Source organism: Crotalus tigris, unplaced genomic scaffold (assembly GCF_016545835.1).
Source record: "Crotalus tigris isolate CLP2741 ecotype Arizona unplaced genomic scaffold, ASM1654583v1 scf7180000024362.2655971311:6658466, whole genome shotgun sequence".
Taxonomy (NCBI): domain Eukaryota; kingdom Metazoa; phylum Chordata; class Lepidosauria; order Squamata; family Viperidae; genus Crotalus; species Crotalus tigris.
Genome location: NW_024100530.1, coordinates 4644323 through 4660444, shown reverse-complemented (window position 1 = coordinate 4660444; position 16122 = coordinate 4644323). Strand labels below are relative to the sequence as shown.

Here is a 16122-nt window from a genome sequence, read left to right as displayed (position 1 = left end):
GGTTGGGAGGGGAGGGCGTTGCAGTCCTAAAACACAAAATCCATGCAGGCCTTGGCCTACTTTCAAAAACTATCTGCAAGAAAACAGTTTAGAATCCTGGCAGGCACAATCCGTCCATGTCTGCAGTGGAGGGAGGGAAATAGAGACATAGAGCGAAGAGGTGTCAGAAATAGGAATTTAAAGTACCTGAAGGAGAGAAAATGATTGTCCCTGCTTATTTTTAGCTTTGGCTCTATATAGAATAGAATAGAATAGAATAGAATAGAATAGAATAGAATAGAATAGAATTAGAATTAGAATAGCATAGCATAGCATAGCATAGCATAGCATAGCATAGCATAGCATAGCATAGCATAGCATAGCATAGAATAGAATAGAATAGAATAGAATCAGAACAGGAATAGAATAGAATAGAATAGAATAGAATAGAATAGAATAGAATAGAATAGAATAGAATAGAATAGAAGCTGGAGGGGACCTTGGAGGTCTTCTAGTCCAGCCCCCTGCTCAAGCAGGAGAACCTATACCATCTCAGACAGGTGACTGTCTAGCCTCTTCTTAAAAACCTCCAGTGATGGAGCACCCACGATTTCTGTGGGTAAGCTGTTCCACTGGTTGATTGTCCTCACTGTCAGGAAGTTTCTCCTTAGTTCCAGGTTGCTTCTCTCTTTGATCAGTTTCCAACCATTGTTTCTCAGGAATATTGACCTAGTCATTACAGGTACGTTTATTTATTTATATGACTTATATGAGATCCATCTTGCCTGGGGGGGGGGTGACTCTAAGTAGTCCTTGATTAACAGCCACTAATTTAATGATTGTTCAAAGTTACAAAGGTGCTGAATGAGTGGCCCTCAAAGATCAAACTCTCTCAGCAGCTATGCAATCATGTGTCAGCTTTCCCAGATAAAACAGTCATACAATTAGATGACCTAAATCTACTTTATTGTAAGGCTACATTAAATAGAATCTTGCAAGAATGAAAGAACTAACTTCTGTAATCCATTTAAATGCTCTCCTGATTGACTAGGATGAGAATAAGCATTTATTTATTGCTGAATATCACTCCACCTTTGACTACTTTAGCATGATGCTTTTTTTTTTCTCCCACTGTTATGTTACAGCACAAAACAGCAAAACTTGAGAATAGTGTTAACTGCTACAACTGAGATTAGTTTATGTGTAAGTTGTTGTTGTAATGTTATGTTCCTGTATATTGTAGGTAGCCCTTAACTTACGAACCTAATTTGAAGTGGAACTTCTTTTACTAAGTGACGCAGTCATTAAATGACTCATATTCAATTTTATAATCTCCTTTTACCACAGTCATTAAGCAAATCTCCTTAATAACTACATTGCTTGGCAATGGAAGTTCCAGTCCCGGTTGTGATTATATCTCCAGGATTATCTGCAATTCAGAAAACCAGTCCAATGCGATTCAGATCATTTCAGAGTTTTGTTTTGGTTTTTAAAACTATTTTATCATTTATTTACATTTATTGACCACCTAACTTCAGTGGACAAACCTAGGGGGAAAAAAAGCTAAAAACATTAAATCAGTCAGACAGCCCCAGCTAAAATGATCTAATAAAGATCAAAAAACATCATGTCAATCTGGCTTGGAAAGCTGATTTGATTTGGAGAATCGATGGAAACTGTGTTAAGTTGAATCTCCATATCGCACTTTACACAGGTGTATTTTTGGATCGGACGGTGGTGGGAGAAAAACAGAGAGCAATACTGAGGAAGGATTCTTCCCCAATGCGAACAATAATGAGATTTTTCTTTTTTGCACCCATGTCAGAAGCACCGAGGCACTTCAGGGTGGAAAGGATTATCCAGTGGCATCACCGTTACTTTGGGGATGCCCAATTATGGGCTCCTTTCATGTCCCTAGTAGGAAGTAGAGCGAAGGACAGGAGCTCAACCCTGCCCACAGCATGTCTTGGGTCTCGAACACGGGCCTGCTAATCTCCTGCCCACCATTTCAACCCTTTGAGCCACCGTGCTACTAATAATGAGATTGTTGTTGTTGTTGTTGTTAATTGCGAAGTCATGTCCGACCCATCGCAACCCCATGGACAATGTTCCTCCAGGCCTTCCCATCCTCTACCATCTTCTGGAGTCCATTTAAGCTCATGCCTACTGCTTCAGTGACTCCATCCAGCCATCTCATTCTCTGTCGTCCCCTTCTTCTATTGCCTTCCATCTTTCCCAGCATCAGGCCCTTCTCCAGTGAATCCTTCCTTCTCCTTAGGTGGCCAAAGTACTTGAGTTTCAACTTCAAATAATGAGATTACATAATGGCTATTGCCCCAAACAAACCAAAAATGTCATTGTACTTGCCAAATTTTTGCAAGGTCTGACTTAACAATTCTAAATTTCACAAGATTTCAATGGTATTTTATTTTACTTGTTTCAGTTTACTTACTATTTCATACAGGCCCTTGTGACTGGACTCAATCATGAACAGGGGCAGTGGTACTTACTGTTAATCTGACAAAATGTATTTTCTTAAAGAACCACAGGGATTTTTTTCCCTATTATCTGCTTATGGATACAATACAAAGAAGGCTGATCTGTTAATCTGATATAAGCTACTCAAAGAATAGTATCTATCTTTAGAATAACAAGAAAATGAGAATGTGGGAAATTAATAAATAAAAGTCAAAAACTTTCATTGTAGTCCTTTGAGATTTCAAAGAGCTAGAAAAAATTCGATCATAAGGATAAATGATCCTATTTATAAAACAGACTGAAGGTTTTTCAGGGCTGAAAAAAAGTCAGAACAACTGTAAATAAATCTATTCTTTTCTTGCTATCTTGGCTTATTGATTACATAATCATTACAACTGGCACAATTCTGCTGGAGGCTTAGTACGGACAAATTGGGAGCATAGGTTTCTTTGGTGCTGATTTAAGCCACAATATAAAAGTAGAAAATATTAATCAGTTCAAGGATTACACAAAGAAGTTCATCCTTATTCAAACCATCTTAGTTCGTAGTTCATTATGAACTTACTTCACTACTTAATTCAGTAAGTGATCAGGCAAAGAGTTTACTGTAAATCACTATCCTAATGTTATATGTGACACACAGATCATTCATCAACATGTATGTGGATGGACCTTTACAAACCAGTAAATTCTTCAATTGCACCTCACTCTTGTGACTTTGTGAGCATTTTCATGAAACATGGAGCAATTTTGCTACGTTTTTAGGATTTTTTTTTTTTAATTGTGTGGCCAAAACTCCTAGAATTCTATACAGATTTTCCAGCTAAATACAGGTCCTGCCCTCAGTGGTTTGTACATCTAGATAGATGAAATCCTTTGGCTGAAGACCAATTAATAATTAGAACGGATCAACTAGAGTTCCATAAACAAGGGCCGTGGAAAACTCCATTCATATCAACATTCAATTTGGATAGAATTTTCATTCCATTTCCTGGGAAATGAAGAGTTTATTGACATGCTCTGAACCGGTCATAATATTTTAAGCATGTGAAAGTTGAAGCAAATTCATCATAAGGGAGCCTGATCTCCTCTTTCCTTGCAAACAGCTGTACAACAGTTTGCAAAATAGACAGGCATGGTACTTGCATATCTGAATTTGGTCTCAGTTAAATGCTTCTTCGTTTTTGCACATTTGATATCGTTTCTTTCTAAATGCGCTAGTTGTTTGTGTGCACACGCATAAACAGATGCATAGACAGAGCAAATTTTGTACAATCAATATCTCAGGGGCTGCCATAAAGAAGAGGGAATTAAGCTATTTTCCAAAGCACCTGAAGGCAGGACAAGAAGCAACGGGTGGAAACTAATCAAGGAGAGAAGCAACCTAGAACTAAGGAGAAACTTCCTGACAGTGAGAACAATTAATCAGTGGAACAGCTTGCCTCCAGAAGCAGTAAATGCTCCAACACTGGAAGTTTTAAAGAAGAGTCTGGACAGCCATTTGTCCGAAATGGTGTAGGGTTTCCTGCCTGAGCAGGGGGTTGGACTAGATGACCTCCAAGGTCCCTTCCAACTTTACTATTATTATTATTATTATTATTATTGTTATAATGAAGGAAGAATATGCAGACAATGAGTACCAAAATTGTGAATTCAGGAACAGATCTAACATCTTCTTCCCTCGAATCAGTTTTTGCACTGTTCCATCTGTTCTACAGAGTTCAGAAACTATAAAGTGTTCTCATGAATTAAAAGAAAAGAAAAACAGCAACACAGAAGAGCAAATGCTTTTTTTTTTTTTTTGGTGGTGGGGAAATACTTCTAGAAAATGGGCATGTCTGTTGGCATTATCTTGCCTCTTTCTTCCCCCATGTATTTACTAGTGCAACTGAATAATGATGGAAATTAAAGGAAGGCAGACTGCTTTAATGATGCTGTAATGCAGAGTGCTATGTCATTTAATCTGGGGGTGAAAGAAATCTCCTAGAGATTTCTTTCAGTGCATCTCTTGCCTCATTTGTAGCAGAAAAATTGGCACACATATGGTCTGTAAGACAGCACATCCTTCGAATAGCTCAGCGGTATGCAGAACGAATCAAGACAGGGGCAGCGATCTGTTTTAACTCACAATTCATTTTGTTTTGTTTTTCAGTGTGTTTGATTGAAAATAATAATAATAATCTTTCCTAGTTTAAATCCAGTTGGGAATACATACCTATAAAAAGCAATTAAGTGTGTGTGTTTCAATAAATTCTATATCTAGAATAGATATAGAGGATCCATCATCAGTTTATAAGATTTGGCTAATATTTGAATGGATGTAAAAGATGTAATGAAGGCTGTAGTCTTATTGCAGTTTAGGGATTTGAGTAAGGAAATAATTATTTGCAAATAAATTGGATTGTGTGTCTTCTTTGTCTTGATTTTGCTAAGTGTGTGACTGCCAGACTCTGCATCAACTTAAGATAGAAATGCATGACTTTGGGATAAATGAATTCACAGGGTTAGCTCAAAATATTTTGCTACCTGAAGCAGAGACGGAAATGATAATCCCACCCAGCCAAATCAGGAAACCTAATACCCTGAGCCATAAAACTTTTTCCTATATGTGTATACAGTAAAGCCCTAAAGCATTCTATCTCCAGTAGTGACAATACAGCAGTAAAATGGTTCACAATTGGCTATCTTCTCGCTATCCAAATTCTGCTACCTAAGACAGCTGTCTCACCTGGCCTAATTGTAGGTCCAACTTTGTTAACATGCACAATTAAGTAGCAGCTTGGCCTGCAACAAATCTATAATTCTAAACAAGATCAGGATTCAAGATTATTCAATATGCTCTTATTTTCCAATCTATGAAATCACAAGCTATGAAAAGTTTTATATGATGTCATTAAAACATACCTCCTTCAATTTCCATCATTGTGTATTTTCAATGGTAGATTAAAAAGGTGAGTTCCAATATACTCAAAATCTGCTCTTAGATAAATAAAGAATATAGATAATCAAAAGGCCTGTTTTTCAATTATCGCCATGAACTTCACCATCAGATTCACCTCCTCAATATTTTTTTCTACTTCTTTTGGACTGACCTCCTGTGGTACACAGCGCTTTACAAATTGTGGATACTGACTTTAAGCATCACGACAGAGGATCTTGGTCACAGCATTGCTGACTGTGGAATTCTGGGAGTTGAAGTCCACATGCCTTAAAATTGACAAGGTTGAGAAACACTGAGGAGGACTCGCCACAACCCACTCAGCATGGCCAACTAACCTGCCACAGGACAATTCGCAACAGACAACTCATTGCAGGACAAGTCACCTGGGGAGAATTCAGTGCTGTATTAATCATTACATTTAGATGCTTTTATTACTGGTGACCATGTTTTCATCAAAATTATTATAACTCTTGTATTTCCAGACTGACTTTCTTTATTTTATTATTATTGACAATGGTTCCATTGGAATTAATTTAACTTTTGTTGAATTGTCCTGCAGCTAGTTCTCCTGTGAGTTGGCTGCAATGAGTTGGCCATGGCTAGTCGGTCACAGCAAGCTGTCCTTTGGAAATTGGCCATGGAGAGTTGTCCCATTCCTCACAACTAGACCTAACACCAGAATCCCAGGACTGTATAAATAGGGAACTCAGATTGTTATTTTAGGTAACAGCAGAATAACGCCAAGAATCCCCCTTTTGGATTTTTTTTTTCCTTCATAATGATACTCAAGCAATCCTATTCAATAACACATTGCCAATTAATTGGGACTGCCCTTGTAGCTACATGGTAATAGTTAGAATGAAACAGGAATTAGAAAGAGGATAATGTTGAAATAGTAAGAATTAAGCACGCTGTGGGATGAGTGGTTCAGATAATCTCATCATTTCTAGGGGCTGTTTCTACTTTTCTCATTCTGCATTTCGCTAGAGAATCAAACGGTAAAACTTATTTAATGTAAACCACTTAGAGTCTTTTTTAAGGAGTGGGGGCTATAGCAAATAAAATGTATTTATCTAAACACAAGTAAATAAATAACCCATGGAAACCAATACATATTTGAGCTGCTATTTAGATGAGGGAAGTTTTGATGTATGAAGATGCTGAAAGTCTGGCGTACTATTTGTACTGCTTGGGCGATTTATGCTATGATTTCTAGTATGCTTGATAATAGGTTTGTAGTTATTCCACATTGTGATTGACAATAAAATGAAGTCTTCTGCTTAGCCTGTATTAATTTCTATTAGGATGGTTTGTTTTGGGGAGGGGGTGTCTTCTTCCGATTCCATGGGAACATAATAGGTACCATTAACACAAATACAATATCTTTATTTTATAGGCAGAAGGCATGTATTAAATAGCTGTTGCTCTGAAACATACTTATTTGCTTGAAAAGAAAGAGTGTATGTGAGAAAGAGAGATACAAACAAAGAGAGAGGAAGATGAGAGACGCATTTTGTTGCGCTATTTAAGACCCCCCCCCAAATGTTTCTCTTACTCATTTTCTTTTCTCCTTGACAGTCTTTTTTGCTTCTTCATCTTGGACCTCTTCTTCAGATAATTAAACCTGCCTTTGAATTAATCCTCTTCTGTGTTTGTTTCAGTAGGGTACTTTGATTTTGGTCTCAAACTTTTTTTTTTTTTAACTGAGATTTGATCCTTCTCTATCAGATTTGAAGTTAAATCAAAGAGATACATCTTTCCCCCTCCAAATATTCATAGAGCCAACTTGAAAGTATGTTCATGCAACCTGGAGAAAACCACCCCTGCTTTCATCCATCATGTTGTCTGTCCTACACACACACAGAGAGAGAGAGAGAGAGAGAGAGAGAGAGAGAGAGAGAGAGAGAGAGAGAGAGAGAGAGAGAGAGAGAGGAGGGAGGAGAGAGAGAGAGAGAGAGAGAGAGAGAGAGAGAGAGTGAGAGAGAGAGAGAGAGAGAGAGAGAGAAAGAAGCATTTAATCTTCCAGGCCTAATAAAGGTTTAATTGTATATGTGCTCCACTACATATTACACAAAGCAAACCAAAAGTGTGAAGAAGTACCAAGATAAGTTGAATAGACCCACTCAGTGGTCTCTTATTGGTCAATGACTGAAAGAAAGTTCTGCCTGCCTTGTCTGCCAAACAATCCATATCAACAAAATCCAAGCCCAACATACTCGTACCGTTTTCCTTGACTGTAATAGGCTAACCACATAAAATCAATAATCAGAGTTTACTGCAGCCTTGTCCTTTATAGCTCTTTCTAAAGGCAGAAAGCTAATTAGGGATGGGTTCCTTTTCTAGTTGACTTGTAGCATGTCAAAACATTCACAGGACATAGAATTACGAGGCTAGTTTGAGAGAAGAATTTTAAGGAATGAATATGTGTTATCAGCCTCATTAGAGGATTAAAAAAATATTGACTTACCCGTCCAACTAATATTGGTTCAGGTCCAGAAAATTCTTCTAACACAAACATTTGATTCCATACCCAGCCTCTCTTCGAACGGTTCAACACTCTTTGTTCTTCATTGAGTTCACTTAGTCCTCTGCTGGATCTACTGGGTAGTACTTGAGAATGATTCATTGGAGCCATGTATATAGATGGAAATGCAGTAATCCATAATATTACTAATGGAGCCCATGTATCCATAAGCATTTCTGCTAGTCCTTCTGGCATTGTTCCACACACTAAGCAAATCACCACGGAAGACGACACAATTATTCTGCTTCCTTCCAGATTATAGTGATCCGAGTCATCATGCGGCAAGGAAGATTTACTTACAGTTCCGTCATGTTTTTAGACCAATATAAGCATAAGTAGAGACTGATTAGATGGTAGAAACACCCTCCATTGGAATTTATTATCTTCAAAGATGCCTAAAAAAAAAAATTCAGAGAGAAATAACTGAAATTAGCAAAACAGTAAAATAATTGGGAATGTGTGATTTGGTTTTTTTTTTTTTTTCAAATCTGTAGATTCTAAGATTGTACATTCTGTTTTAACAATCCAGTTGAAGCAATTCATTTCCAGGTATTTCAGGAAATAAGTATTTGTATCTTTGAAGCAAAATGGAAACCATTCTATCATTTCTTTGGATAGAAAACCTTTCCTTCCTTCCCATTCTTACTGACCAATATGCGCTGCCATTTTTTTTTAAACCCTTTTAAATTTTTAATGGATTCACATAGCCCTCTGCTGGCATTTGCACAATCCACATATACCATTTGTTCAGTGGTGTTGAACATAAGTTTCGGGTTGTAGCAATGATGTTGATTATGATCATTATTTAAACTTTTGTTGTTGTTGTTTAATGCAACTAACTACAAAAGTTACTGGTCCTTGTAAAAGATACTAAAAGTGATGGCCGTGATGATAATAATAATTTTAGAAAGGAAAATGTTCAATCTGGAGCATCCATCCAATTTATCCAATCTATCCTGTAATCCTAACAACATCTAAGGATAACACGCACAACAAAACTGTTTTGCAGTACCAGCTGGTTTGGGGAACATCCTATCTCTGGGGAGAAAACTGCATAAAGTGAGGTTTATCACTGTCTTTCCGTCTGTTAAAATCCCTTTACATCACTCTCTCGTCCTCTGAGCTGCCCTTCTTCCAGTGTGAAAATTACCATTACAATTTTCTTTGTGACATTTTTACTTGGGGCTTAATTGCAGTGTAAAGACACACGAAAGATGAATTTGCTAAGAAGAGAGAGAACACTTTCAACACTCTCAATCACTTTATAAGTGAGGTAAGAGAATGGCTCTACACATCCCACCATGGAAATATAATCGAAATGTTCTCCTTTGTTCTCCTCTAACTCCCCCCCCCCAGTCAAATTAAGAATGATGAAAAGCTGACACAGAAACTTTATTTTTAACACTGCACAGCAACTCTGGGTATTGCCAGGACACTTGACAAAAGTCAGCACAAACCTTACTAGAAAACTGAAAATGTTGTGACTTAAATATAGCTGCCATGTTCAGGAGCGCAAGTATAGTATTCTTTTTTTTCCTGATTTATTTTTGTTTTTTGTTAGCATGATGAAGAAAGTTAAAGGGAATTAGCTAACTAGAAGTGCTATTTTTGTAAACATGATGCTTAATCAGGTGCTTTTAAAGGCACACATGCATCCATATACACACAAACTGCACTTGACAGGAGATTTAGACTTCTTTCTCTCTCAACTCAGAAATGTTCAATTAAGTTTCCATTGAGCCATCACTAATGCATCAAGATTCATTAGCCACAATTGAATCCAGTCTTGGAATAGCTCTGTAGTATTGCCAGACTCACAAAAAGCAGCATCAACCACAACAGAGAAGAAACAACAGCCATGATTTAAATGGATTTTACATTTAACCTAACTTGATTCTTGAGCTATTTTAGGCAAGCGTGAACCATAAAATGTATCAGTAAAGGGCTATCATCACAACATGACAGTGTCTGGATGCTAGCTTGCTTTGATGCCAAGGAACCCATTTGGCTGAAATGTCCTTGCTTCATTTATTTTATAAACTCCATTTTTCCTATATTTCAGGCACACAACAAACAACCACATGCAAGAGGGAGTGATTTCTCTTCAGATAACAATAGTAAGGAGCTTCTGAAATGGGGTCCCTGTTTGTTTTTTCTGGTAGCAAAAGCATGTGAAAATGGGTCTGTTATTAGAAAGTATTAGGAACCTGAAATTAATTCAGCACATGCCAGGTAACCAATGTCAGGACTGCCTCCGATCAATCTCAAGGAAAGAAAACCCTTGGCTCCATAGATTCAGAAAAAAGTACTTTTACTAGGAAAGAACTGATTGCAGCAAAAGCCAGGCAAAGTCTGAAGCAAATGTGCACGAAAAGACAAATTGAACATAACCCCAGAGCCTGCCTCCCCCCAGTAGCCAGGCAACCATTTGTCTGAAATAGTACAGATTCTCCTGCTTGAGCAGGGGGCTGGACTAGAAGACCTCCAAGGTCTCCTATTCTATTCTATTCTACTCTACTCTACTCTACTCTACTCTACTCTACTCTACTCTACTCTACTCTGCTCTGCTCTGCTCTGCTCTGCTCTACTCTACTCTACTCTACTCTACTCTATTTGAAGCAAAGACAGTTGACAGTTTACAGGCTGACAGTTGACAGAGATAAAGAAACATACCATCCAAATGGTTATAAAGTTGTGTTATAAGATTTTTTTGGTAAGTTCACATGAGAACAAAAAACATTTATGGTAAAGGAGTATCCAATTTGTAAACCTAATATAATTAGAGGGAAGAACTATGGGAAGTCACTAACTATCCTACCTCTGCTAGACCTCCACCTTAGATGATGTCCTATTCTGATCTCAGTAGGATCATCTCCAAAATTCCAGAATAAAGATTTGCCAGTCAGATGTCAACATTCAGATATATATTCATTGACAGCATCTTATCTCTTCCATGCTCATACATAAGTCACAGGTTATGAATACATAAGTGATAGTGCAGAACATTTATTATTTAGCAATAATCTCATAAAATCAAAGGGCTTTCATTCAGATAACCATATATAGGTTTGTGCTATAAGACCAAACCTATTAGGTGGGCACTATTAAGCTATTTCTGTGTTTGGTTCTTTTAAGTAGTTGTTCTCTTGCAATCAATGAGATTTAAATCTACATAACATGCTTAGGGTATAAGCACAAGGATGAAATATGACTAAGTGTCCTTGCATATATCATCTAATTGATTTTCCAGGTTAAGGCAATGCATATGGTCATATAAAATGCACTTAAGTGCATTGATCTTTATGGTGTAATATACAAACAATGCAGTTTTGTACTTATGGGCCGTTGTAATAAGAAAAGTGATGCATTTAAAAATTCCATTATTAACTTCCTTTGGATCATTTCAGAAACTCACTCCATAAAAGGAAGAACTGCAAAAAAAAAACTTAAAGAAAAATAAAGTAATTTTTAAGATGCATAATGAATAACCCCTTTTAATAAATAGCTACAAAATCATTTTTAAGGCTGTCTTAAACTTCAAAATGCCTTTTTATCAAATAAGCATTCATCACATATTTGCACGTTGATTTGCATTGTACTCCCCAGGGTTTTTACGTCTTGGGAGTTGGAACCTGTTTACACATAACACTTCCTTTAGGAGTAACCCATTGCTAATTCCATTTCACATCCATTGCTGCCTTGTCGATCATTGTGATTACAAGTTATAGTTAAGCCTTCTGACCTCAACAATTCATTAAGGTGTGATCGGTCAATTCCCAGACATTTGTTGTTACATTTCTAATGCTGCAGTATTGATTTTATTGAAATAAATTATATTGCCGAGGGTAAACAATTAAAAACTTTGTTTGATAGCTCTTTTCATATGGGGCTAGAGCAGAAACTATGTTTGAGGTGACCATCAGTAAGGAGCATCATTCAAGGTAGGTCAAGAGGACCTATGTTTGAGGTGACCATCAGCTTAGCATCATTCAAGGTAGGTCAAGAGGAGGAACCATCATTCCAGGCAGATTCCTTTATTCTTACTCAAATTCGGTCCCTGGTTTTTATTTACCTTAGCTGAATAAAGAGTTGAGACTGTATAAAGCAGGGGTCCCCAACATACAATTATAAGTAGAAAATGAACAGAATAATTACATTGGAGGAATTACACTTAACATGGAATGTTTAGCTTAAAAATAAATAGTGGGCATTAAAATGGTACCTTGATACACACCATTAATTGTATCCAGGAGATGTGACGAGTAATAAAAAGGACAAGGGCCAAACAGACCATGTGACTTACCATGTGACTCTTTCTTTTGGTTGAGAATAACTTTCTGTTTGTCCCTTTTCCTATGTCAGCAACCTTCCCAGCTTGGCTGAGTTCCTGTCCGCCCTCTGTGTCCATTCCCCTCCTTTTGCAGTGACCTTACCAGCATGGGCAACCTCCTGTCCATTCTCTACAGCTAGCCACCCTCCCCCTCTTCCTATCATAGTGCATTGAGTACTAAATAAATGCCGAGTACTGGGACAACATTTTCGTGTCAAAATGCATCAAATGCCAAATATGATGAATTTTGAAGCAGTTGAGTACCAATGTACTAGTACAGGTGTCCCCAACCATGGACCGGTACTGGGCTGCAGCATGCCAACAACCCATCTGCACAAACAAGCAAAGCCCCATTTGTGGGATGCAGGCAGCACACAAAACCACGCACCCTCCGGTCCATGGAAAAACCTTTTTCCACGGAACCAGTCCCTGGTGCCCAAAAGGTTGGGGACCTCTGGTATAAAGGGTTAAGACATCAGGGTAGAAACCAGGAGACAATGAGTTCTAGTTCTACCGTAGGCACAAGGCCAGCTGGGCGATCTTGAGCCAGTCATATTCTCTCAGTTCTAGGAAGGGGGCACTGGAAAAACCACATGCAAAAAAACCTTACCAAGATAACTGCAGAGACTAATTCAGGCCTTGGCCTGGAGTCAAAATTTGACTTGAAGGCATGTGTGCACATGGGGGTCACAGACACATACAAACACACCCACCCACACACACACAAAACACCCAGACTCACACTCTCTCTTGAGTTTAGATTGATTTCCGGGAGTTAGAAAGCTAGATCCATGTAGTTTTGTTGGCAATAATATCGTTTTAATTTATCATTACCTTTTTTCCCATGATATACAGGTAGTCCTCAGCTTGCAACAGTTCATTTAGTGGCTGTTCAAAGTTACAACTACACTGAAAAAAAGTGACTTGTGACCATTTTTCAGAGTTACAACCTTTGCAGCATCTCCAAGATCATAGGATCAAAATTCAGGAACTTGGCCACTGATTCATATTTATGACGGTTGCAGTGTCCCGGGGGCATGCGAGTATTTTCTGCGGCCTTCTGACAAACAAAGTCAATGGGAAAACCAGAATCATTTAACAATGGGATTACTAACTTCACAACTCCAGTGATTCCCTTAACAACTGTGGCAAGAAATGTTGTAAAACACCGATCACTTAACTAGCTATTTCACTTAGCAACAGACATTTTGGGCTCAATTGTGGTCATAAGTCAAGGGCTACCTATATTTCTAAATACCTTATGCCTATTCTGATATTCTGAGCCTTCCACACACTTTAACATTGGTTAGCACATGCTTCCACATGCTTTAGCATTACAAAGAATTAAAATGTCATCTACAGCATGGATGGTGACCTGTGACCCACCAGATATCACTGAACAAAAAATTCATGCCGAGATTTGTTTTTTTCAGCCATCTACCTTCTAGGTATAATCAGCATTCCTTGCAGCTGGAGTGAATTCTCCTTAAGAATTTTAATTTGTATTAACCATGCAAACTAAAATATAAAGTGCTCAAATTAAAATCAATGTGAAGCCTAAAACAAAAGGGAGCACTTGCATACCGTATTTTCACATTTTAGAAAGCAATGTTCTCTTAAAAACCATTCTTGAAGTAATAACAACAATCTAGGAATGGAAAGAAATTTACATACTCTTCATTATAATATGAATCCGTCTATTTTACATTCTGGAATTAATATCCAAACTGGGGTTTGAGGTCCCAAACTGAGTAATGCAATTCTCCAATGTAAAATGCATGTTGAATGCATGCCTTAAGAAATCTGAGTCCAAAATGGCCAGAGTGGGGAAAATTGCTGATTTCCCCCCACCCCCACCCCCACAAATATTGTGACTATTAGAAAAAATGTATATTGAAACAGTGTATTGTTTCTGCATGTAAGCTTGGAAATGCATGCAAATTTGCATCCATGTTTTTATAATAGCTGTGAACTGACACAGAATTACATATATGTGTTTGGGCTAGAATACAATATAAATAGCCAATATAAATAGCCATAAATTATTATAGTTAATTAATCTTTATATTACATTGTTTATAAGCAATGTTAGAGATTCCTTTAAATAGCCTGGCCCTTAACCTTGAGATCTTGAATATCAGTTGACTAATTAATAATGATGGCATTGTCAGTGCTTCAGAAGCAAGTTTATTTGTTGTAAAGTACTTTATGAGGTATCTTCTAGAACAGGCAATGATTAATAGGTATTAAACAGATCTAGATAAATTAAATATATAAGGAGTCATACTTCACACCATTTAAACTTCAGTACGGTTAAGTATAGTGAGTTTATATATTCAGGTGACATCTATCAAGTGTTGAGGTAGGAAATCAAGAGATTAAATATCCTCTGAACTGAGTCACTTGAGCTATTTGTTCTGAAGGAGTGTAGGGGATTATGATTCAAATGGAAGAGAGAGAAGCAACCTAGAACTAAGGAGACATTTTCTAACAGTGAGAACAATTAACTAAGTGGAGTGTTTGCCTTCAGAAGTTGTGGGTGCTCCATTACTAGAAGCCTTTAAGAAGAGATTGGACAGCCACTTGTCTAGAATGGTATAAGGTCTCCTGCGTCAGACTAGAAGGCCTCCCTTCCAACTCTGTTATTATGTTATTCAAAGTTCCTACAGGATAGGCAGTCTGATATTTTAAAAGTGTTGCTATTAAAACCAGGGCTATAATTCTGCATGATCATTTGATTGTCCGTTATTATATTATAGTTCGTTACCCTTTATTTCCTTGTCAAAACATGGGAAGGCAATAAGATACTCTTCCACAGCTCTCCATATCTGTCACCTTTCGTGGAGAGAGGTATAAATTCATTTTTTCTGCATGTTGCCTATGGTTGAACTAGAAGAGTCTTGTGGCTGCTTCCAATTCTACAATTTTGTGATTCTGTAGTTCATTTAATTCTCTTTGGTCAATTATTAGAGAAAATCTTGCTGTCATAATAATAAAAATTGTGTCTGGAAACTCCAAGTGGTGGAATGAAGAGGAAAGACAACAATCTATGGCCATTCTCTTCTTTTTCCGTCCTTGGATTTTTTTTCTAATGGGAGGTTTGGACAACTCCTTAGGTAAAATTGGGCATAGTCTTAATTGTACTCCTTGAGTTTCTTGATTATCCTGAAAGGACCTTGTCATTTTCACTGTCATCCTCTCACACACACAGAACACAGTACAAAAATACCGACTCCCTTTGCTTATCATTGCTCGCGATTTTGCTTATCTTCCGTTTCATACGGCTTTGCCTTTTCTTTGTCTTGAACACTTTGGATATCTTCTGATATCAGTTATTGCAGGAAATCAAACTGGATGCATAAACTGAGACCCAAATGTTCTTTCATTCACCAATCTTCCCGCCCTCTGCCCCCAAAAGATTATTTTAAATTAAAAAAGAAACTGGCTCGCCACAAGGAAAACCATAACATTATTTTTTTTTAATGTGCAATAATGCCTGTGGTACTATTTGAACCCATAGACATTCTTACATATCTGCATATACAGGGAGTGGCTATAGGCCAGCATTTTCTTGGGAGATAAGGTAAACAGGCAGAGAAAATATCGTAAGGGAGATGGGGGTGTTTGGGAATAATATTACGAGTTTATCCTCTGGCAAATTGAGTTTTCTCTGGCTGGTCCTGAAGATTAGGGCAACCTTTATATGAATATTCAGTTCCTATCCATCCCCCATCTATGTGCTCTGTTCTCCAAATTCCAAGTGTGTCCATAAATCAAAGTCTCCCTATTCTGAGACTTTGAAAACCAATGGGCCACCTTCTTCATTGGTTTAAAGGGCTTTTGGACAAAAAAAGCCCTCTGTTTAAAAGA

General features: G+C 37.5%; 1 protein-coding gene across 6 annotated transcripts in view; it reads right to left on the bottom strand.

Annotated features, from left to right (window-relative positions):
- CDH8 (cadherin 8) overlaps positions 1 to 16122 on the bottom strand; it is a 163963-nt gene that overhangs the window by 134715 nt on the left and 13126 nt on the right. For 5 of the 6 annotated variants that reach the window (XM_039327587.1, XM_039327588.1, XM_039327586.1 and 2 more), the window contains one exon: positions 7866 to 8317. In XM_039327587.1, coding sequence (XP_039183521.1) covers positions 7866 to 8117 — 252 coding nt within the window. In that variant the 5' untranslated portion in view covers positions 8118 to 8317. Of the gene's footprint in view, positions 1 to 7865; positions 8318 to 16122 lie in introns of those variants that run through there. The other variant, XM_039327589.1, reaches the window with a different exon arrangement.